This window comes from Sodiomyces alkalinus, assembly GCF_003711515.1.
Source record: "Sodiomyces alkalinus F11 unplaced genomic scaffold SODALscaffold_1, whole genome shotgun sequence".
In the NCBI taxonomy this organism is placed as follows: Eukaryota; Fungi; Ascomycota; class Sordariomycetes; order Glomerellales; family Plectosphaerellaceae; genus Sodiomyces; species Sodiomyces alkalinus.
In genome coordinates this window covers 6,914,478-6,934,587 of record NW_021167079.1, presented here as the reverse complement: position 1 = coordinate 6,934,587, position 20,110 = coordinate 6,914,478, and the positions used below count along the sequence as shown (strand labels likewise).

Sequence of the window (20,110 nt, the reverse complement as noted above, 5' to 3'; positions counted from 1 at the left end):
TTGCTTGCCCCTTTTTTTCGTTTTCTTTTTTTCCGGGTATTCTTTTTTCCGCATCCGATGTAAGCGGCCAGGCGGACTTGATGAACGGCATGACTACGGCCGACAGCTGTCTTTTTTATTCTCATCTTTCTCATCTTCCATTCCTCATTTCTTCTTCTTTGCCCCTAACAGCATACGCTCGGCGTGGTCGAACGACAATGATGTTGTGCCATTGTCTGACGAGAAACTCCCTCGGCGCTTCATCGCGCTTCATCGACCACGAGTCAGATGCGTCCCTATCTCTTCTGAAAGACCCGCGCCACGGATTTTGGCTCAGTCATCGATGCGACGAGAAGTGGTGCTGGTATCGCTTCGAGGATGGGGAACGACTCGCCTCTGGAATTTGATGGCGTGTCTTGTGTGTGTGTGTTCTTCTTGCTGCTCCCGTCGTAGCTGGGGCGCTGGGTTACAAAAGCGTGTGGACGGGCTGGTTGGGAAAGTTGTCTTTCCAGAATAGAATGCCTTGACCTTTTTTTCTTGTCGTCAACTTGAGAGCGCATTTGTCGTGTTTCCGGGTTTGTCATGAAAAGAAATAGTTAAAAGAAACATGTCCATTACCCCTCGGCATCCTTAACTGGGACCTTCCTCCTTCGCAGGAGCTCCGCAAGGGGCACATCATCGTCTGCGCGCTCCGTGGTTTGTCGCTGTTGCTGTTGCTGGTCGTCCGTCTCCGTCTCCTCATCGACGCCGTAGTCGCGCAGCGTTTCGCCGTCCGAATTCGCCCATCCTGCCCTGGCCTTCACCTCCCTTTTGTCGTGCTTGTTCCGCCTCGGAAGATCATCGTGTTCTGCTCCCACCTCTTCCAGTTCGGCCATGAGTTTAGACCGGTTCCCCCGCCACCGCCGCAGGTCGGCCTCCTGTCGGCGGCGGAAGGCAGCAACTTGTTCCTCCGTGCTCGCGTACGTCGGTAGTACGGCTCCGTCCCGGGCAGGATCCGCTCGGGCAGGCCATTGTGTGCGCAATTTTTCCGGGTCGGGCGGCGGCCAGAGGCCCTCCCGCCGGTTGAACCCGTTCTCCTCCCATTCCCACCCGACGCCCTTCCCCTCGGTCGGGGCGATGACGGGGTTCCCCGCCCAGGGCAAAGGCCAGGCCAGGACGTTGCGCGTGCCCATGGCCTGGCTCAGGTTTTCGAAGAAGCCGAGGTCGTAGGGGAACTCGATGCGCTCGCGGGGTCCGCCGTCGTTGTAGTCATCATCGTCCTCGTCCTCGTCCTCGGCATCGTCTTCCTCCTTCTTCTCGTCCTCGTCTCCCCACCAATGTTCCTTCCGCCGGCCCCGACGACGAAGCAGCTCCTCGTGCCGCTCCATCTCCCACCCTTCAATACTGGTCGTGTTCAAGAGCCAGCCGCGCGCAGTGGAGAAGAGCAAGAGTCCAAGGGCGAAGGAGGCGAAGAAGGCGACGCCGGCGAGGAGGGACAGGTGGACGAGGGAGGCGAGGGACGGGCCGAGGTAGGAGGGGAGGTGGCGGACGCGCCAAAGAGCGGCGAAGCGGGCGAAGAGGAGGCGGGCGAGGTACCAGAGACTCAGGTTGGTGTAGGAGAGGAAGCGGAGGAAGTGCGGGAAGGTGGTGAGGGAGACGCAGTTGGTGGTCCAGGGGCAGTGGTGGTCCATCCTGGGGATGCAGCGGGCGCAGGTGCGGCAGTGGTGCGCGCGAGGGGGTTTCGGGGCCTCGCACTTGCGGCACCACCTTGCGTAGTGGTTCGGATTGGCGTTTATTCTCCTGCTCAGTTCCTCGCGGCGTCGTTCGTCGTCTTGTTCGTCGTCGTTACGGCCATCGGTGGCGGGCTTTTGGGGCTTTTGGTCGGCACGGGAAGGGAGGGAAGGGAGGGAAGGGAAGACGTAGCGACCTGGGTCGACGGTGCAAGTCTTGTAGTAGGTGTACCAGATGCAGCACAAGAGGGTATTGAAGATGATAGACTCGCGGCGGGAGAGCGGGCCGGGTTCCAAGTCTTCTGCGGTGTGGAAGAGATATTGGGAGGAGTAGCCCAGAAAGATCACGAGAAGAGAGACAGCGGGGATGGCGAGTTTCTCGATATAAGGGGCATCACCAAAACCAGCCATGGCTGTGGCCCGAACGATGTGGTAAGAGCAGAGACGCTATGGAGGTGCTTGTCAGTCATCCAAGGCCCCGTAGAGTTATCGTCGGGTGTCTAAAGCGTAGAGACCAGGATGGGACCATGGGAGATGGAGGAATGGAGGAATGGAGGAATCGTCGCGATGTGAAGACAAAGTTACAAAGTAAAGGTACCTTACAGAGGACGTCTGACGCGTGATAAGATAAGGGGAGAAAGGGACGCGTTGAGAGAGTTGGAGAAGTGCTGCTTATATAATACAATCAGCCCCTTTTTAAGTGGGTGAGTACCTTGACTATGTACGCTGTTACGCTGTTCTACTCAGTTAATCACCCAGTCGCTTATTTGGACCTCATTTCGAATTCCCCTGCCTGTTCACAGTCCAAGACTTTCAATGGAATCCTGGGAACTTCCCTTTGCCCGACTTGCTCGGTTCCCGTATATATCCTGTAACTTGGGATCGCAGCTTCGTCGATGAGACCCTCACAGACCCTTCACAGCTGCCAGCCATCACACATCAACCCTCCTTATGCAGACGCTTCGCCAAGCCCCTTAAGTCCCTATGGCCCACCATGCACGCATTCAACTCGCAGGCCTCTGGTTTGTTCTACGGTCCCTTTTTAAAATCTTTTTTTAATCTGGGTTTTTTTTTACTCATTTACATGAGAAATGAGAATGAAGACTAACTGAAATCCTCCCTCAAGTGCCGTGGCGTCGTTCATCTGGACCTCCACTACCTTCGAGACACATACCTTGAACCGTGAGATCTCCTTCCAATGTTTTGCTAGAAACGTAGGGTGTTGCTTTCGGTTCCCTCCTTTACTGACAAAGTCGTTCGGATCACCTCACTCCAGAATGGCCTCGTTTTTCGGCATGTCTTATTCTGCTTCTTTCTGCCGGGTTGACTTGGACCGTGAGCTACTTTTCACGCTGGTTTCCTGGGCCTGATGGCAGATTCGGTGAGTCTCCCTTACGTTCCCACCTATCTACACACTTCTTGGTGGTTTGTAGACCCCCTATACTGACAGAATGAGGGGTGGGAAAAGACGAAACATCTTCGGGACTCCTGAATCAACCACTCCCAAATTCACCCGAAAGACCACGACGTTACTTTGCTCCGGCCGTTGTGTTCTGCATTGTCCTGCGCTTGGAGCTGTTCCATCAAATCGTCGCGAACTTTCAGTGCTCGACGCCGGGTGTCGAGGTGAGCTACCCTACCACCCGAGACTCTCGTAGCTCGTCCCCTGTTCTCGAGACCCGGACTAAATGGAATGACCAACAGTCGTTTTTGTGCACGTTTATAGTATTTTACGATGTCTTCTTCGGCCACAGACACAAGCCCCCCACCAGCGCCTTGGAGCCCGAAGACCCTTGGCGCAGTTCGACCGCCGACCTGCTAGACTGGCTCAAGCAAGCGCGTCTGCTCCTGGTAGGCAGCGTGCTCCTTTTCAACTTCGGGACGTACAGGGCGGCGGCCAGTCAGAAGGTATACTCCACCTACATGTGTTCGTCTCTCTTCGATACCCGCGCAGGCGTCGTTCTCATGCAAGTCCTCGGTTTGGGCCTCGATGCCACCATCGCCATTCTGCTCTGGCGCATCCTCGCCTTCGCCAAGACGACCAAGGCTCGCTTGCGCACGGTAAGCAGTATCCAGTTCTCTGCCGCCGCCTTGGTGGGCTTGGTCTGCTTGCTCTTCCGACTCCGGCATGCCCCCATTCTGCCCTCGGGCTTCCGAGGTCTGGGCTGGCTGTACGTGTTCGACATGGTAATCGACAGCTTCGCCTTCTCGGTGCTTGCCATCTCCACTAGCCTCCTTATTTCCGACGCTGGTCCCCTAGGGCCACTCGGTATCGTTACATTCTTCGCTGGTCTTTCCACCTCTTTCCGCAACCTGTCCTCGTTAAACCTATGGCAGGGGCCGTCCAAGGTCGCCGTCATATTGCCTCTCCACGCCATCGTCATCGGGTTCAGCGTCTTTCTGTTCACTTGCAACATACGTACGGTGCTTTTTGTTCGGCGTGTCTTCTTTTGGGTGGCCCTCTTTGCCGTCCTCGCTGGGACCACAATCTACACCCTTTTCGTCAGCAGGCCATTCCATGACCGACACCCGCTGGGTGATATAATCTACGCCTCCCGGATCGAGGCCGACCGGTGGCTTACACGCGCTTCCACCAGTAATACCCTGCACGTCGCGGTGGAGGAGTACCGTGGACGGAACCACGGCCGCGATCCTCCACCCAACTTTGACAAGTGGTTCGACTTTGCCAGGTCGCGGGCATCGCCCATCATAGATCACTTCAAACAACTTGGAGACGACATGCACCCTTTCTGGGGCTTGAAACCAGAGGCCATCAGACAGTCACTGCGTAACGTTCTACCGGAGGCGCCTAGCATAGCATGGGTGAAGGTAGCAGGCGGACGGGTGTCGCACAGTTATGAAGCTCAAGACCGCAACCGAAAATCACTGGACAGTCTGGTGCAGATGATGGAGAGCTTTTCCGAACACCTGCAGGACATGGATATTCCCATCAACCTCGGCGACGGTCCGAGGGTTCTGACCCCGTGGGTTGACCTGCATGGGCAAAGAGGCCCCCCCAGCAGGGGCACCGCAGAAGGACATGTTCTCCCCGAAGCCTTCTTGACGCCGACAGTATTCCAGGAGATGGAGGCGCAGACATGTCCAGTAGGTTCCAGCGGCAGGACGCTTCGGCACTGGAATGTGCGAGACCTCTGCTTCTCCTGCGCGAGCCGTCATGCCAAAGGCCCGTTTCTCGTGGACTGGGACGCGTCCCTGGATCGTTGTGACCAGCCCGACATGGCGCACCTTCACGGCTTCTATCTGTCGGACAAGGAGGTAGCTCCGTTCCAGCAGCTGGTGCCGGTATTCAGCAGGTACAAGGCGAGCGGTTTCAACGACATACTGATTCCGTGGCCCGATCCGGTCGAGGACGAACCCGACTCCAATCGCGACTTCCGCACTCGCAACAACAAACTGCACTGGCGGGGGGAGCTGGGAACCCACGATGTGAGGGGCGATGAGATGCCCCGAGGCGGCCACAAGCAGAGACTGCTCCATCTCGTCAACAACGCAACGTCCTCCGAGGAGATCGTCATGTTGCTGCCCAGGATAACGGATGTGCCCTTCCGAAAAGGAGCCACCTGGGGAGAACTCACTTTTACGTACGAAAAGATTCACACGGCGGAGGCAAACGAGTTCCTTCCCTTCGATATTGGTGTCTCGTCATACGCGTCATGCCAGGACGCGCAGTGCGCGGCGGCAGCATCGGAGTTCGGGACGAAGGAGATGGACGTGGAGGCCCAGGAAGCGCTGCGATACCGGTACGTGCTGCTGCTGGACGAGTCCCTGGGCCCACCGCGGCAATTCCTCCGGACGGTACGGTCGTCGAGCGTGCCGTTCTTGGCCAGCGTCTTTCGGACCTGGTACACCGAGCGGCTGATGCCGTGGGTGCACTTCGTGCCCGTCGATATCCGGTTTCAGGGCCTGCACAGTACGCTCGTGTATTTCGCCGGCCACCTGGGACGCAAGGTGGGCGGCCGGACCTTGGATGACCCAGGGAATGAGGCTGATGCCAAGTGGATCGCTCTCGAGGGACGGTCGTGGGCACGCAAGGCTCTGCGGCGGGAGGATATGGAGGTATACCTGTTCCGACTATTGCTAGAGTGGGGGAGAGTTATAGATGTCGACAGAGATAGCATTGGATTCAAGTTTGAGGAGTGATGGACGGACCTGTCTGGCGGGTCAGAGATGACCGAGCTGGAGGGCATTAAGGCATTGTATTCGGTACTTGGCAAAACATTGAGTGTACGGATGCTTGTATCATTAAGCGTGATAGACAGGGTCGGATATCATCTGTACGGATAATTATAAAATGGAGTTGTTTGGTATTATCTTCTATCCGACAGTTGAAGCGTGCAAGTGACAGGTAAGGGGTCAGTCAGGATGAAGAACTAGGTGGGTAGTACAAAGTACAGTGTCGTAGATATCACGTACTGTACATAAGGTAGGTACTGACCGTTTTGCGTCGTCCATGCGTCAGGGCTTTTCAGGGGTATTCGGTGTTTCAGCTTCTGCATCAGCGGGGTAATTAGTTCCCCTAAGGTACCTAGTTGGAGTCTTGACTTTTGTCTGGGAAACCGAGACCGGCCGTCATTGCCAAGACATGTACAGGTACGGGGACTTAATTGAGATGCTATCACACCCTACGGAACTTATGCGTCGTAGTGGTTATCCATCATTCAAACATATGAAAGACAACCTGGAACGAATCTCCTAGGGCCTCGCAAGTGTTAATTAATGATGATGCCACTTGCCTCGATTTTGGCAATATCCGTAAGGCGAGGGACATCGCTCTGGCCTTCATCACGTAGACTTGTTACCTATACCTTACAGTACGCATTGCGTCCACTTGTTACTGCCCGATATTCCGGTACTGATACCTATTCTTATCCGTACTTTGTACTCTTACCCCTCCCCCGCTGTCGTCCTCAAGTGACTGCAGTTGCTCCCATCGTCCTTTCCACCTTCTCCCTGGCTCTCCCCTAATTACCCCTCCTCCCCCGGCCTAAAAAGGGGAACACGACATCACCCATCGTTAATACAGCTACCTACCTTACCTACCTCACCTACCTTACTCCCTTACGTACTACTTACTCTCTTAACATTCTGCCTGTTTGCGCATCTTCCTTCAGCTCCCGCATCGTATTCAGCGTCCTAAACCGTTCACTTGCTGTTCGTCTCCTCTTCCTCCACTGCCTCACCCACTCCCCCCCACCCGACTTACCTTCGCCTCGAGCTCCCAGGAAACACCAACGAAGAACCTATCCCCCTCGACTTAGCCTATCGCCGCAATCTCACCTACCCCCAACTCCCATTCACCCCCCTCATCATCGCCCGCCATGGTCGACCGTCCCAACAAGCCTTCGGCCTTGGTCTCGACGCCGGGCCTCCCTCCCCAGGCTCAGGTCACCATCTCCCATAACAACTCGCGCGTCTCTGCCGTCCTACCCACCGGCGATAGCATTGAAGTACTCCTCCATGGTGCCACCGTAATCAGCTGGAAGGACTCGTCCGGCGAAGAACGACTTTGGCTCAGCGAGGCGTCTGCCCTCGATGGCAGCAAGGCCGTCCGCGGTGGCATCCCTCTCGTTTTCCCGGTACGTTCTTCCTCTCTCCTTTTCCCCCATATCCCCCCTAAACCACTGCTGCTGGCCTGGCCAAGAAATGAGAGCAGAGAATCAAAGAGCAATGAACTGAACGACGCCCGCCGCCTAGGTCTTCGGCACCGCCCCCGATCACCCAGCCGTAGGTCAGCTCCCCCAACACGGCTTCGCTCGCATCACCCGCTGGGAGTTTCTCGGCAAGTCCACCTCCGAGGCTGCCTCGGACAGCGTCAAGCTCGACTTTGGCCTCTCCTCCGAAAACCTCGACGACAAACTTAGAAGCCAATGGAACTACAAGTTCGGCATCATTTACAGCGTCACCCTCGAGCGCAACTCTCTTTCCACCTCCCTTGTCATCACCAATGAGGGCGACGAGCCCTTTGAGTTCCAGACTCTAATGCACACATATCTTCGTGTCAAGGTAGCTAGCTCCGACCCCGTGACGGAAAGAATAAAACCGAAAGGGAAAAGGAAAGGAAAAATCGCCGTGTTAACTTCTTTGTCTTCTCAAACAGGATATTACTTCCCTTCAAATTAACAATCTAGAGAACTCTCCCTACGTCGACAAGGTCGACAACCTCACCTCCAAGACGCAGGATGGGCCCGTCACCATCACATCAGAAACGGACCGGGTCTACACCCCCGCCGGCGGCCCTAAGGTCCCCATCGTCGTGGCCGACGCCTCCGGCCAGGCCGTTTACAGCGTTGTTCGAGATACCCTAGACGACGTCGTCATTTGGAATCCCCATGAAGCCAAGGCCAACTCCATTGGCGACTTTGCTCCCAAGGACGGCTGGCGCAACATGATCTGCGTCGAGGCCGGCGCTGTCAAGGGGTGGCAACGCCTAGAGGCCGGCGACGCTTTCGAAGGCGCTCAGGTCATCACCCCTGGCCCTTTGTAAGTTGCGGCTCGCTCTCGAAACTATAGGGACGAGGGATTGAAACTCATATGAGTGCGAGAATGAAGCATTCATAACCTGATTCCATTTTGAGACCTACCCTAAACCCATCCGATCGGTTATGACTATAGAAATGTGTCATTCACCAAACCCAAAGAAGCAAGAAGAATAATGCATCATGAACATGTTGTGAATCGACCCGACGCCTTCATCATGGTATAATAATACATGCTATGCTCCCGTACGCCCCGGCCAGTGATGCTTCCAATGTCCCCTAATTTCCCTTAGCCTATCCATGTATTTCCCAATTCAATAATCAACACATAGCATGTTTGGATCATGTAATATATGCAACAACTTGTGTGTATGTCATGTGTGTCGCATCGTTCTGTGATGGGGGGTTTTTTTTTTCCTTCTCTTTTTTCCCTTTTCCCCCTCTGCAGATGGGGGAGCATTATAAGAGAGAGCCTTTCAGCTGCGTCCTCTCCTTTCAGCTTCGTAGAGCTCGCGTTTGATGTCCATGAGGACATCCTCCATTTTGTACACTTCATCACGGGACAGGGCCGTGGACCGCAGCTGGGCCAAGACGTCCGAAAGAGAACCGAGCATAGGGATGTCTTTGGCCGCCGGCGTGGAAGGCTTCTCTGCCGTGGCAGGCGTGATGAGGGGTTCCTCGATGCCTTCGTGCGGCGCAAGGGCCTGACCGTGGGGCAAGTCGTCCGTGTCCATCTCCACGTCGTCCACTGATGGTTCGGCGGCGGCGGCGGCGGCGGGCTGGACATGGACATCCTCGACCTGCTGAGACTGCGAGCGGCTGGCGGCTTGCTGCTCCGCCACGAGCTGCGACTCCAGTTCCGTATCCGTGTCCTTCTCCTCGCTCGTGTTGCGGCGCTTGGCGCTACGGGTCCTTGGCGACGAGGCCCCTTCAAGCGGCGCCATGTCGTCGTCGCCTTGCGAAGAGTCGGCGTTGTTCGTTGTGGTAGATGACTGGCTGTCGTGGACTTGGTCCGCGTCCTCAGCGAAGCTGGCAGACCTGCGCTTCTTCCGACGCGGCTCGGACTTGGATGAGAGGCGCTTCCGTTTCTTCCTCTCGGACTTTTCATGCGATGGTGATTCCGCCACGTCAAAGGCTGACGATGCCTTTTTGGAGGGAGATCGCGACTTGCGGCGCTGCGGCGTTCCGTCCGGCGTCGCGACGGTTATGCAGTCGAGCACCGGTCCATTGACCTCGACTCCTCCCTTGTCAGGGGACTCGGCCGGATGTTGGCTCAATGGGAGAGGGCAGCGGCGTGAATCCAGCTCAACCACAAGCTTGAGCATGCTACGTTCATCACCCTCGCTCATAACGAACGACGCATCTCCGGCTTGGCTACCCTGTTCGTCTGTGGTCTTCACGCCAGAAGTGCTGTTGATGGGTGATGATCGCTGGGGACTGCTGAACGCGTCGACAAAATCCTCCTGTTCCGACCTGAATTCCTCTTGAGCTTCAACATTGCGCGGCGGTGTTTCTGGGGTCTCGTGGAGTTTGGGCCGAGTGGTAGGTGCTGCCGGAGCAAGCTCGGGAGCGCTGGGGGGCACGACATCCATCTGGAAGGAGTCCTCGATCGCAGACACGGACTTTTGGGAAGTTGGTTTCGGTTCGTCTGCTAGGTTCTCGTTGTGAATCGAGATGTCGGTAGGTTGTATATCGGTAGCATCCTGGTGGCCGAGAATAGGAGAGACAGGAGCAGGCGACGAACTAAGAGGCCAGTCATCGTGAAGCTCTCCGCGGCTGCTTGAGCGGGACTGAATCTCCGGTAGAAGAGGGAAAGGTCGAGGCTCTGGGGGAGACGAAGGAGGATCCGTCATCTCATGGTCGTCCATGTCGATAGTGAGTGGCTGGTGAAAACGACGAGGCGTGGGAGTCGAAGTGACGTATTCCTCATAGCCCTGACGGCGCTCAGGAGTCCCCTCCTTGGCTGATGACCTGGGAGAACGGCGGCGGCCCGACTGCGTCGACGACGGTCTTGCACTAGATCTCAGTTCTGTAAAGAGAGCGGCCGTGTCCTTTTGCCTTTCTCGGACCTCCTTCTGCCGCTCGGTAAGCACCTGCGACTCTTGATTGGCAACAACAGAGGGTGATGGTTCGATCGCGACGAAATGTAGCTGCGAATCGTCGTGCTTCAGCCGAGCCGTCGGGGTGTTCCGGGTGGTTCCGCGGGTCCTTTTCTTCGGCGTACCATCGAGCTGACGCTTCGCGGGGAACGACAGACTGACAGCCGGAGACGGGGAGCGCACAGGCGTGAGAGAAGAAGGTGGCTTGTGTCGCAGTGAGTACGAGTTGAGGTTGGCCACGCCGAGATCGTCTTGCGAGTCGATAAAGAAGCGGGGATGAGCATCCGATGGAGCACTCGCTGTTTCCAGACCGGGAAGAACAAGGTCGAGAAGCGTCTGGGACGAGAGCAGGACTGTCTTGAGCTGTTCAGGATACTGCAATTCTGTCGCGTTTTCGAACACGCGGTTCCAGGTTTCGGCGGTGATGTTGACAATCTGCCTGTGCCTGCTCTCGAAACCAGCACAGAGAAGCTGCTCGTAATTCTCCAATTGAGGCTTCTCGCCCTCGAGAATGATTTTGCACGCCGTAGTCCAAATCCTCTTGATCTAGGAAATCAATCAGTTAGTACAACAAATTAACATAAATGTAGAAATCTGGAAAGGGGATGCTCACAGCTTCAGCGCGGGCGCCGTCACGGCGGCCGCTTAGCATGCCCCTCTCATCCTGGATCCAAACCAAAATTCCGCTCTCCAGATTCTTAATCGACTTGAGAACGAGCTGCGGGTTGCATCGGGAAAGGAAGCTAGCAATCTCGCTGAACAAGGGAGTCGCGGACTTGCTGAGGTCGTCCCCTTGGTCAAGGTTGTAGAGGCGAAGGAGGATGTCGTTGACGAGCTTGTAAAGATGGTCATACGGATCGAAGGACGCAGTCCTCGAGCCCGTCACTGCAGTCCCCCACAAGCGGCGCCGGGCAGCCTCCAATACATGGCGGTCAGCCGGGTGAGTGGCCGTGGAGATCAGTTCGATGGCCACCTGAAGCGATTTCGGCGACATGACAGCCGACGGATCAGCCGGGAGGGCATCCCTAACCATCTTGGCAACGGGTTCGGTCATTCCAATGGCGAGGCCAGGCTCGCCAACTTCGCCAACAGCACGGCTGGCAAGAGCGGCATGGAGCGAATACCATTGCTCCAGGGGGAGATTCGGGGTCTCCTTCCACCCTCTCTCGAGCAACCTGATAATGCCACGATATTCATGGCCGAGAACCGTGTCCCCGCTAGAGCTGGTCGTCTGAACGCTCAATTGCGAAGAGTTCATGCCAGCAATCAGGTTCTCCGACGCAAAAACCCAAGGCCCGTACGGGTGACTAGACACAGGTGGAGTCCAGTTGGGAACTGTCTGAAGCATTTCTATGGCCAGATCCGATCGTGCTTTGGCGGACTTTTGTGATGTAAAGAAGGGAGAGAAGACGGATCGAACAAAATCGAGATAATGATCGTCGTCCGGAATACCAGGAGGTAGTCGTAGGAGCAGACCGAAAAGGTGCTGTAGAGGTGATCGAACGTCGCCCAAGTTCCTGCCTGGCTTGTGTGACGGGGTCGCCACGGGAGCGAAGTGGCTCAATCTACCGAGAGAGATCATCTTCCCGGTCCAGGGGAGAAGACCGAGTGCTTCCACGGCCGTCAGGATGAGATCTTGTGTGCTGCGCAGGAACTGACGAGCCTTCTCCGGCTCCTCCGCGTTCTCCGATACACCGGCCTGCCACTGCTTCAGGAGAAAGCTGAGCATCTCCGAAATAAAAGTCGCGGTGTCAACGGAGACTTTGATCTCCTTGGATGCAGCAAGCACCACAGACCCGACCAAAGTCTTCCAGAGACGGTGTGTGAGGCTCATCTTGTCTGACAAGTCGCAGAACTGCCGTTCGAGAATGGGGCTGACGACCTGGAAGACCCTTGAGGCATTGTGCCGGATCCACTTGGGGTCGATGGCGGGCAGTTCTTCCGGCTTGGCCACGGGGCTGTCTTTGATCCGTTCGTCGTTCCAAATCCTTGGGGTCGAAGAATCCAGCAGGCTGATCAAGATGCAAGTCAGGCGCTGGAAGTGCTCTGTCACGGCCTCTGGCCCCTTCTTAGAGGGCACGAGAGAGTCAGTAAGCGGTTTCACGCTGATATCCCAGTAGGTGTCGAAATGGGCCGAGTTGGTGCTCGGCTTGAAAGCGTAATAGTACAAGTTGCAGAGGCCCCCGAGCACGACTTCGCGCTTTTGGTCCGAAATGTTGGGCTTGCTCAGCTGACTAACAAGCGGTGTGTAGAGTGTCGAGAACCTCTTGTTGAAAGACTGCTCTTCAAGGTTGGTGGTGTAAACGAAGCGATTCCAGGCAAAATTAGCCTCCTTGTTGCACTGCGGGTCGCTGCAGTTGAAGCAGGTCTGGAGCAGATGAAGCCAGCGATTCGAGAAGCGCCAACGGTCGAGAGGGCGTCGGAGCAGCAGAACAATGACACTCCATATCCTGGGGACGGCTGCCTTCTCCTGGCCCTTGGCCATTTTGGAAAGCTGGTCATGGTACCACTCGATGTACGTCATCTCCTCGATAGACGTCTCCAAGAGTTCCATGACCTTGCGGGATAGTATCTTCTCCTTCCCGAAGACGAAAGCGGCATCGGTCCCGAGGCGGATGGCGGAGTCCTTGATATCCCTCACATTGCTCAGCATGTCGGTGAAGACACCGTTCAGCCAATCGGTGTGCGTGGACATATGAGCCCTCGCCTGTGTCATCAGGCGACGGTAGATTCTCATGCGGCCGACGACGATGCTTTTGCCTCGTAAATGACCGTCGATGTTATGTAGCGCATTGACGAGCCTCCGAACTCTGTCAGACGTCATGGCCCTCGGAGAGAAGTCCTGGATGGCCACGATGTGCATCAGGCGTCGAGCCACGTCTTTCGGGGTCGATTGTTCCTCGAGTGAGCGGACGAAGTGGTCGAGTATAAATACTCCAAAGTCGTTGGGTATTGTGGACGCAATGGCGGGGAAGAAGAGGAAAGTGTCGAGGAGGGTCAAGGCTTTGTTGATCAGGGCAGAATCGAGGACTCCGGTGGGAGTTTTGGCAACAATATCGCGTTGAATGAACTGGACGAAGAGGCTCATTTTGCTCTGAAGGGCGATACGGTCGGGGAGATTGTTGGACGCCTGCAACGCCCGCACGACCATGGTATAGGCGTCAAGCTTGGATTCTCGATCAGCTCCGGCCAGCTGCTTGACTGTTGACTCGAGCATGTCAGATATGCTGATGGGTTGTGGCGGCTCATCAGCGTCTGGTCGTAGGGACGAGTCGAGGTGTCTTGGTGAGGTGGAGGGCTTGAGGATGCCCTTCACGGGCTTCGGTTGAGATGCGGAGGGAGGAGACGACCTCCTAGATCCCGGGGCTTCTAAGTAAGAAGGGGCTTCCTTGTACTCGGCCCGGGCAGAGAAGCCAACGCGTTTCCCTGTCCTGCTAGCGCTTAGGTTCCCGGAGTTAATGGTAGCGGAGTTGGGAGTATGGAGGGTCGGTGGCGTATTCAGGCTGGTGCTCACGCCCAGAGTAGTGGTGGTCGGTCGGGATAGAATCGACTTTGCATTGACGAGTGCATCCGGATCCTGGTGTGTTTCCCGCGGTGGTGTAGGAGGGCGAGCCGGTAGGGACTGGAAAAGACTCTGGGCAATCTCGGTCGAGCCCATGATTGTAAGGTTTCTCTCTATAGAGCGGGAAGAGGGAAGAGGAGGAGGAGAGGAAGGGGAACGACGACGGCGTTCTCCTGCACGCCAGTGTAGCTCTCGTTTAGGCTGTATTGCACATGAGGTCTACCAGAAAATGGAATTTCAGATGCCACAAATGCTGACTATCGTGCAAATATCAGTGATGAGAAGAAAAGAGGGAGAGAAAGGGGCTAGTATCCGTAGGAGGAGAGAGTCCGATAGAGAAGTTGCAGATGTGTGTGTTCAAAGCTAAGGTACCTTATTAGGTGGGCAAGGAGATTTGCAGTAAGGTAAGGTAGGGAGGTACCTTCGAAATATTAAGATGGGTCTCGGATGCTTTAAACGCGGCCGCGGGTTCACGTCCAAGACGCGAGTCCGGCGCGAGAAAGCCATTAAGAACATGGTCCGTGCGTGCCGCGTAAAATTGGCAGGGCCCTTCGCCGTTTCGGTGGCTGGGGAGGAACGACTATGGTCATTGGTCATTGGCTCCTTGGTGAAGTAGGTATCCACTCCGTTACTGGGCGTCAAGCCACGATGGGGTCGATAGCCACATACCTTAGCATGTATTCCGTACCTACCATTTCATACTATGATTACCTAACACCCCGCGGAATTGGAAACCCCACACCCGAGGTACAACGTACTCCGAGCGTCGATATCGACTTACCATCGCCAACTCGGACCAACCCCCAATGTGGTTCCTGGAGAAAGTATGGCTTTTTTTATGGCTTGGCATTAAAACCCCAGTTCAGTGAACCGGTATCCAAACGAATACATACGCGAGGAACCAGACCGTAGCGTCGTCAGATAATTGAACGGGGGCTCCAAAACCGTCATGACAACGGTAATGGCGGCTGGAGCATCTGGCCCAGGCAAGTCAATGGTATTTCTGTTTGTCCTATTGGGTGCTTGCTGACTGACTGATCAACGCAGCTAAACTTCAAGCTGTTACCCAGTTGATGACCAAAGTCCAGGGTCACCTTGAGAGCCCAACCCTGTCTCAAACAGGTGAGTATCATTCCCCGCGTGAAGTCTTAGAAAGCGCACATAATAACCACATATGTAGAACTTGAGGCTTCTCTGGAGCAATTGAAGCTGTACGGAAGAGACCCGAGATTTGCAGACCCCATCTTCAGCCAAGATGTAAGCCTGCTTAGCACGACTGTCCCGGCCGTCACGGTCAGCCCGTCTCTGACATCCAGCCGGGCGTAGTGTGCTAACTCAATCCAGGGCATAAAATCTTTAGCCAGACTCGCTTTCGAAAGCCAGTCTAGGCCGGTTGCTCGGGGCGCTCTGCGAGTGCTCGCCAACTCTATGCTCCTGAGACCCAACACACGGCAGACAGTGGTTGACCTTGGGTCTCCGGGGATAGCATGCAAGCAGCTGCGTGAGGAGGGTCCTAAGGACTGGGACGACTCGTTCCTCTTATCCAGAGTACTTCTCCTCGTCACTTACGCCCAACTGGATCTCTCTACTCTAATAGAGGAGAACGACATGGCGGGCGCGATTGCAGCAAACCTGAACCGCCATGCCGAAGCCCTGGACAAAAGCAAACCATCCGAACCAGCACATCCGATGCAGGACATGGCTTTGGACGAGACCCTCCGGCTTCTCTTCAACGTCACACATCTCTCCTCCGAACAGGCGTCGCTATTTACCTCAGCCGTTCCACCTATTGTTTCCCTGCTTTGGAAGCAGGAGATACCCCCTAACAGGCCCCTAGATCCGCCCTTTTCTTCTTTGGTCAATCCGCTTCTCAACCTGAACCTACAAGCCGAAGAGGTTCGACCGTCTCTCTTTCCCAAAGAAAAGCCGACGCGCGTCGTAGAAAGACTAGTTCGGCTCCTCGAGCTGTCCCTCGAGACGAAGGCATATAGCGAAACAGACCTGGAACAGAATCTGCCGCCACTCATAGGTGTCCTGCAGGCGCTCCATTCGGCAGCAAATGACGAGGTGAAGAACTATTTGCGGACTCGGCTGCTCCCACCCGAGGAAGACCGGAAAGAAGCTCTAGGCCGGGGCGCCTCGCTCGGCTCCAAGCTACTGCGAAACTCGAACAACCCCACGACGCCCCAGCTAGGGGAGGTGATAGCCAACCTCTTATTCGAGCTTTCCGATAGGGACGCGACCCAGTTCGTCGAGAATGTCGGGTTTGGCTACGCGTCGGGCTTCCTGGCGAAGCATAACATTGCCACGCCGGAGAACGTCGCCCACACTTCCAACAGCACCACGAACAGGCCCGTCAACCCCATCACGGGCCAGTTCCTGGACGAGGAATCGACCCCAGACATCCCACCGATGACGGATGAAGAGAAACTTAGGGAGGCCGAAAGGCTTTTCGTGCTTTTCGAGAGGTAAGTTCCCCCTCCGGTTGCTACGGAACGCAGGGGATCATGTCGCTAACTGTGAATCGCTCTTAGGCTGAAGCAAACCGGCGTAATGAACGTCCAGAATCCGGTGGAACAGGCTATGCGATCCGATCGCTTCCAGGACCTGGGAGAGGATCGGGTGACGGAGGTTGATTCAGACTAGCCAGTTATTTATCACTTTAGCTTTGCTGATGAGCCATTTGGATAGGTCTGGGGGGCCCGCAAATGGGGTCTTTCTCAAAAGTGAGCCTTAACATAGTACCGACTCGGATTTCTGGGGGTTTTTCGTGTCAGTTGGATTGACGCTGTAATCCAAAGGGGCCTTTCAGCTTTTCTATGTATCTAGTCACTTCATGGGAGAGTATCATCATAAGAATCTGGATATTGAGGCAGACAGGTGATGGAGACTGCCTCAGGTAGTTAGTTTCATCAACAGAACACGGCTTCGTATCCATGCATCCTTATACAGAGTACGAATGAAGTATATGCTCTGTACCTAGTAAGTTTAGTGGAAGTAAAAGACGTCTGTTGACACTTAAAAGCACTTTCTACTCCGTTGACGGGCTTTGTGAAGAAAATGGTGTTGGGACATTCCTTGTAAAAATCTGAGACGTCGCAAAGCCAAGTAATTCAGAATGTACTAGTACCTGAGACAAAAGAATTGGGGAGGTTGGGGGCTCGGAGAATTGAACATGGTACCTCCAGGGAACCATCTCACTCATTTTGATCTTAAACAGGCATCTACCCCGGACCTGTACCTTACTCCGCTAATAAGGTAATTACTTGCAGTACCCCAAAGACACTGTCGCGTAATTTTTTTCCTTTTCCTTTTTGTTTTGATCTCTCTCATCTCGACGCGGGTCCAAGATCAGGATAAGCTACCTTGGCCAAACAACCACCCCGACGAATTGATTCATGCGATTCTTGCATTAACGAATTCATCTTTTAAACCTGACAACGCGATCGAGTTAGGACGTGATTTTTTTTAGGCACTGAGGCTATCTTAGCAACACCCCCAGCAAATCCATCTCAAAAGACAACTTTTCCCACCTGGGAAGCACTGGCGCTCCTTTCTGCTGCCACCCATCGCAATCACAAACAAAGCCAGCAGACCAGCCACCTCATCACAAGGAAGCGCCATGTCATATCAGACGGTGTTCATTGGGCGGGAGGTCGAGGCGACCAGAGAGGACATCATGATGCGACCCTCTTCCACAACAAGCCCGTGAGTATTCCAAGCGCCTGGTCACGTCTTTTGTTTCTCCATTATTGATTATCAACACAGAATCATGGGTGATATCAGTATGGGCCAGGAACAGAATGAGAATGACTTGGATTCCTTCCCTCTGGTCACCTCGGATTTATTCGGTTTGGGTGCAAGCAGTGTTGCTGCTGAACCTCCAGCTGCAGGCCCTAACGGCAGAGAAGGTAAGAGCTCCCCGAGTCGCCAGGTGCAGGCGGGAACCTTTTTTCTGTCCAACAAAGCTGCACCTTGCCGTCTCTCATTCTCTTACTTGCCTTCGTTGTCGCAATGAGGAGAAGAAAAAAACCAGCACGAAATTTTGACACTAACTGGTTTGTATGTGCAGAAGAATACTACAACATTAGCCCTAGGCCTGAAGCTACTTCTAATCAGTTGGAGGAGCTTGGTCATTCAGAGGATCACCATCCAGAGGATCGTCATTCAGAGGATCGTCATTCAGAGGACCTGCGTCATTCAGAGGACCTAGGTGACTCCGAGGAGCGACGCCATTCAAAGGACCTCGGTTATCTAGAGGGCGATCATTTAGCCCCGCTGGAAGAGAGCCCGGCCATGGATGACTCTGCGCCCAATACCCCGGAGGCCGAATCAATTGCGAAACCCGCTAAGAGGAGAGGTCGTCCACCCAAGGCCAAGTCCAAGGTCGAAGCAGCTCCAGTTGCGCAGGCACAGCCCGCTGTCAAGAAACGCGGTCCCGGTCGCCCTCCGAGAGCTGCTGCCACTACCACTGCCGCTGCTCCTCCCGCGCCATCGCAGCCAGCACCCAAAAAACGCGGTCGCCCTCCCAAGTCCGCCAAAGCTTCTGAAGATGAGGCTCCAGCCAAAAGGCGCCGCACTGACTCCGCTGCCGGTCCGTATCCCCCATTCCCAACGCCCATTTCGCGGTTCTGTATCTTTCACTCGCGCACTGGAGAACTGACGCGTTACTTCTAGAACCACGCCGCCTGCGGGGCTCCCTCTCGGCCACCCAACCTGCCACGAAGGTCAAGGCCCAGGCCAAGCCAAAGGCCAAGCGCGGTCGGCCGGCTCTCGCAAAGGAATGGGAAGTCGAGGCCGTAGTGGACTCCAAAGTGGACCGCGACGACGGTATGCACTACTATCTCGTCAAGTGGAAAGGTTACGACTCGGAGGACAATACGTGGGAGCCGCGCAAGAACTTGAACAATTGCGAAGAGCTCCTCACCGCATTCGACAAGTCTCAGAAGAAGCGCCGAAGATCTGCGAAGTGATTTTTTTTTCTACTTCTCCCTCCTTCCTCAGATTTCTCACGGGCATATTTGGACACAAGCTGCATTGCTCCATTTTGCCTTGCCTAGTAACTTTTCAGGTCTACGGGTGGCTGGGCTTCGGGGGATTGTATTGGTCCAAAGAGGCACTGGATTCCTTGGGGTAGTCTAGGGACGCATCGGAGTCGATGAGGTTGCGGTTGGTCAGTTTGTGATGCCTTTTGTATTTGCGCCATCTCCTTGTTTTTTTTTTTTCCTTTTTTTCTTTTATTTTCTTTTTCCTTTCCTTCTATTTTTCACCGTCACGGGAGGGGACGCGAGACGAGCTTGACGCGACGCGTAAGGTGGGACGACTGGAGACCAGAAAGTGGAGCACGTCGTAATTGCGGCGTCATGAGTGTCTTTGGTTTCTTCGCACCATTGGCCTATAAGTAGCTTTCGATGGGAAATATCCGATTGGCTGAAGTTTGTCCACCTCCGAAATGTGACGTGACCTCAGCTCGATTTCCCTTTTTGTTTCTTGAAGCCTTGGGATTGACCGATTTCCACCGTGTCACTGACCAAACCACCATTTTCGCAGTCTCTCGTTCCTTATCAGCGGATTGCAAGTCAGTTAAACCGACCGTGGGAGAAAGAACCCCTCCAAAAAGAAAAAAGCCCCCCAAAAAAAGGCCCAAACGACCGCCCACGATGGACACCCTCCAAGATGTGCTCCGTCCGCTCCTCAAGCCCATCACCAACAACCTCCCCACCCCCGCCGACGACCTCGCCCTCTCCCTCCTCGGCAAGGAATGCCACGCCTCGCTCGTCCGGGAGATCACATTAACCGACCAAGCCTGTCTCAAGCTCGCCATCTCCAAAGCCCTAGGCCTCGGCATCGTCGGCGCCGCCAGCGTCGTCAAGGTGCCCCAGATCGCCAAGCTCGTCGCCTCCGGCTCGGGCGCCGGCGTCTCCGTCCTCTCCTACGTCCTCGAGACCGCCGCCTACGCCGTCTCCCTCGCCTACAGTGCCCGCAGCGGCTTCCCCTTCAGCACCTACGGCGAGACCGCCCTCATCGCCGCCCAGAACGTCATCATCACCGTCCTCGTCCTCGGCTTCGACGGCCGCCGCGTCCTCGCCACCGCCTTCGTCGGCGCGCTCGCTTTTGCTGCCACGGCGCTCTTCTCCCAAGATCTCATCGGCATGGATACCATGGCTCTCCTGCAGGCCGGCGCCGGCGCCCTCGGCGTCGCGAGCAAGGTGCCCCAGATCCTCGCTATTTGGCGGGAGGGCGGAACCGGCCAGTTGAGTGCCT

The 20,110-nt window shown here is 55.4% G+C and overlaps 7 protein-coding genes across 7 annotated transcripts in view; 5 read left to right on the top strand and 2 right to left on the bottom strand.

The window, feature by feature from the left end:
- Positions 1 to 26: 26 nt before the first annotated feature.
- SODALDRAFT_327841 (zf-DHHC-domain-containing protein) lies at positions 27 to 2,206 on the bottom strand. The gene is made up of 2 exons (XM_028610534.1): positions 598 to 2,206; positions 27 to 507 (listed from the first exon to the last, which is right to left on the bottom strand). Exons 1-2 carry the CDS (start codon positions 2,097 to 2,099, stop codon positions 276 to 278), a joined length of 1,734 nt encoding a protein of 577 aa, XP_028471440.1. The 5' UTR covers positions 2,100 to 2,206; the 3' UTR covers positions 27 to 275.
- Positions 2,207 to 2,446: 240 nt separating this feature from the next.
- On the top strand, positions 2,447 to 6,006 carry SODALDRAFT_327840 (capsular associated protein). Its single transcript, XM_028610533.1, has 5 exons — positions 2,447 to 2,710; positions 2,815 to 2,870; positions 2,965 to 3,069; positions 3,157 to 3,314; positions 3,393 to 6,006. Exons 1-5 carry the CDS (start codon positions 2,673 to 2,675, stop codon positions 5,847 to 5,849), a joined length of 2,814 nt encoding a protein of 937 aa, XP_028471439.1. The 5' UTR covers positions 2,447 to 2,672; the 3' UTR covers positions 5,850 to 6,006.
- A 787-nt stretch (positions 6,007 to 6,793) lies between these two features.
- Positions 6,794 to 8,465, top strand: SODALDRAFT_327839 (galactose mutarotase-like protein). The gene is made up of 3 exons (XM_028610532.1): positions 6,794 to 7,285; positions 7,404 to 7,712; positions 7,807 to 8,465. The coding sequence occupies exons 1-3, from the start codon at positions 7,028 to 7,030 to the stop codon at positions 8,191 to 8,193; spliced, it is 954 nt and encodes a 317-aa protein (XP_028471438.1). The 5' UTR covers positions 6,794 to 7,027; the 3' UTR covers positions 8,194 to 8,465.
- A 196-nt stretch (positions 8,466 to 8,661) lies between these two features.
- Positions 8,662 to 13,501, bottom strand: SODALDRAFT_267108 (hypothetical protein; the record flags this gene model as incomplete). Its single annotated transcript, XM_028607532.1, has 3 exons — positions 8,662 to 9,674; positions 10,125 to 10,830; positions 10,898 to 13,501. The coding sequence occupies 3 exons, from the start codon at positions 13,499 to 13,501 to the stop codon at positions 8,662 to 8,664; spliced, it is 4,323 nt and encodes a 1,440-aa protein (XP_028471437.1).
- A 1,215-nt stretch (positions 13,502 to 14,716) lies between these two features.
- On the top strand, positions 14,717 to 16,773 carry SODALDRAFT_348308 (hypothetical protein). The gene is made up of 5 exons (XM_028613357.1): positions 14,717 to 14,832; positions 14,894 to 14,968; positions 15,027 to 15,103; positions 15,191 to 16,314; positions 16,381 to 16,773. The coding sequence occupies exons 1-5, from the start codon at positions 14,796 to 14,798 to the stop codon at positions 16,490 to 16,492; spliced, it is 1,425 nt and encodes a 474-aa protein (XP_028471436.1). The 5' UTR covers positions 14,717 to 14,795; the 3' UTR covers positions 16,493 to 16,773.
- Positions 16,774 to 17,121: 348 nt separating this feature from the next.
- On the top strand, positions 17,122 to 18,566 carry SODALDRAFT_342547 (hypothetical protein). The gene is made up of 3 exons (XM_028613093.1): positions 17,122 to 17,554; positions 17,615 to 17,757; positions 17,919 to 18,566. Exons 1-3 carry the CDS (start codon positions 17,469 to 17,471, stop codon positions 18,521 to 18,523), a joined length of 834 nt encoding a protein of 277 aa, XP_028471435.1. The 5' UTR covers positions 17,122 to 17,468; the 3' UTR covers positions 18,524 to 18,566.
- A 940-nt stretch (positions 18,567 to 19,506) lies between these two features.
- Positions 19,507 to 20,110, top strand: part of SODALDRAFT_355850 (mannose-P-dolichol utilization defect 1 protein) — a gene marked incomplete at both ends in the record, with an annotated part of 954 nt that continues 350 nt past the window's right edge. The window contains one exon of the mRNA XM_028613862.1: positions 19,507 to 20,055. Within this exon, the coding sequence (XP_028471434.1) occupies positions 19,507 to 20,055 (549 nt within the window). The remainder of the gene's footprint in view (positions 20,056 to 20,110) is intronic.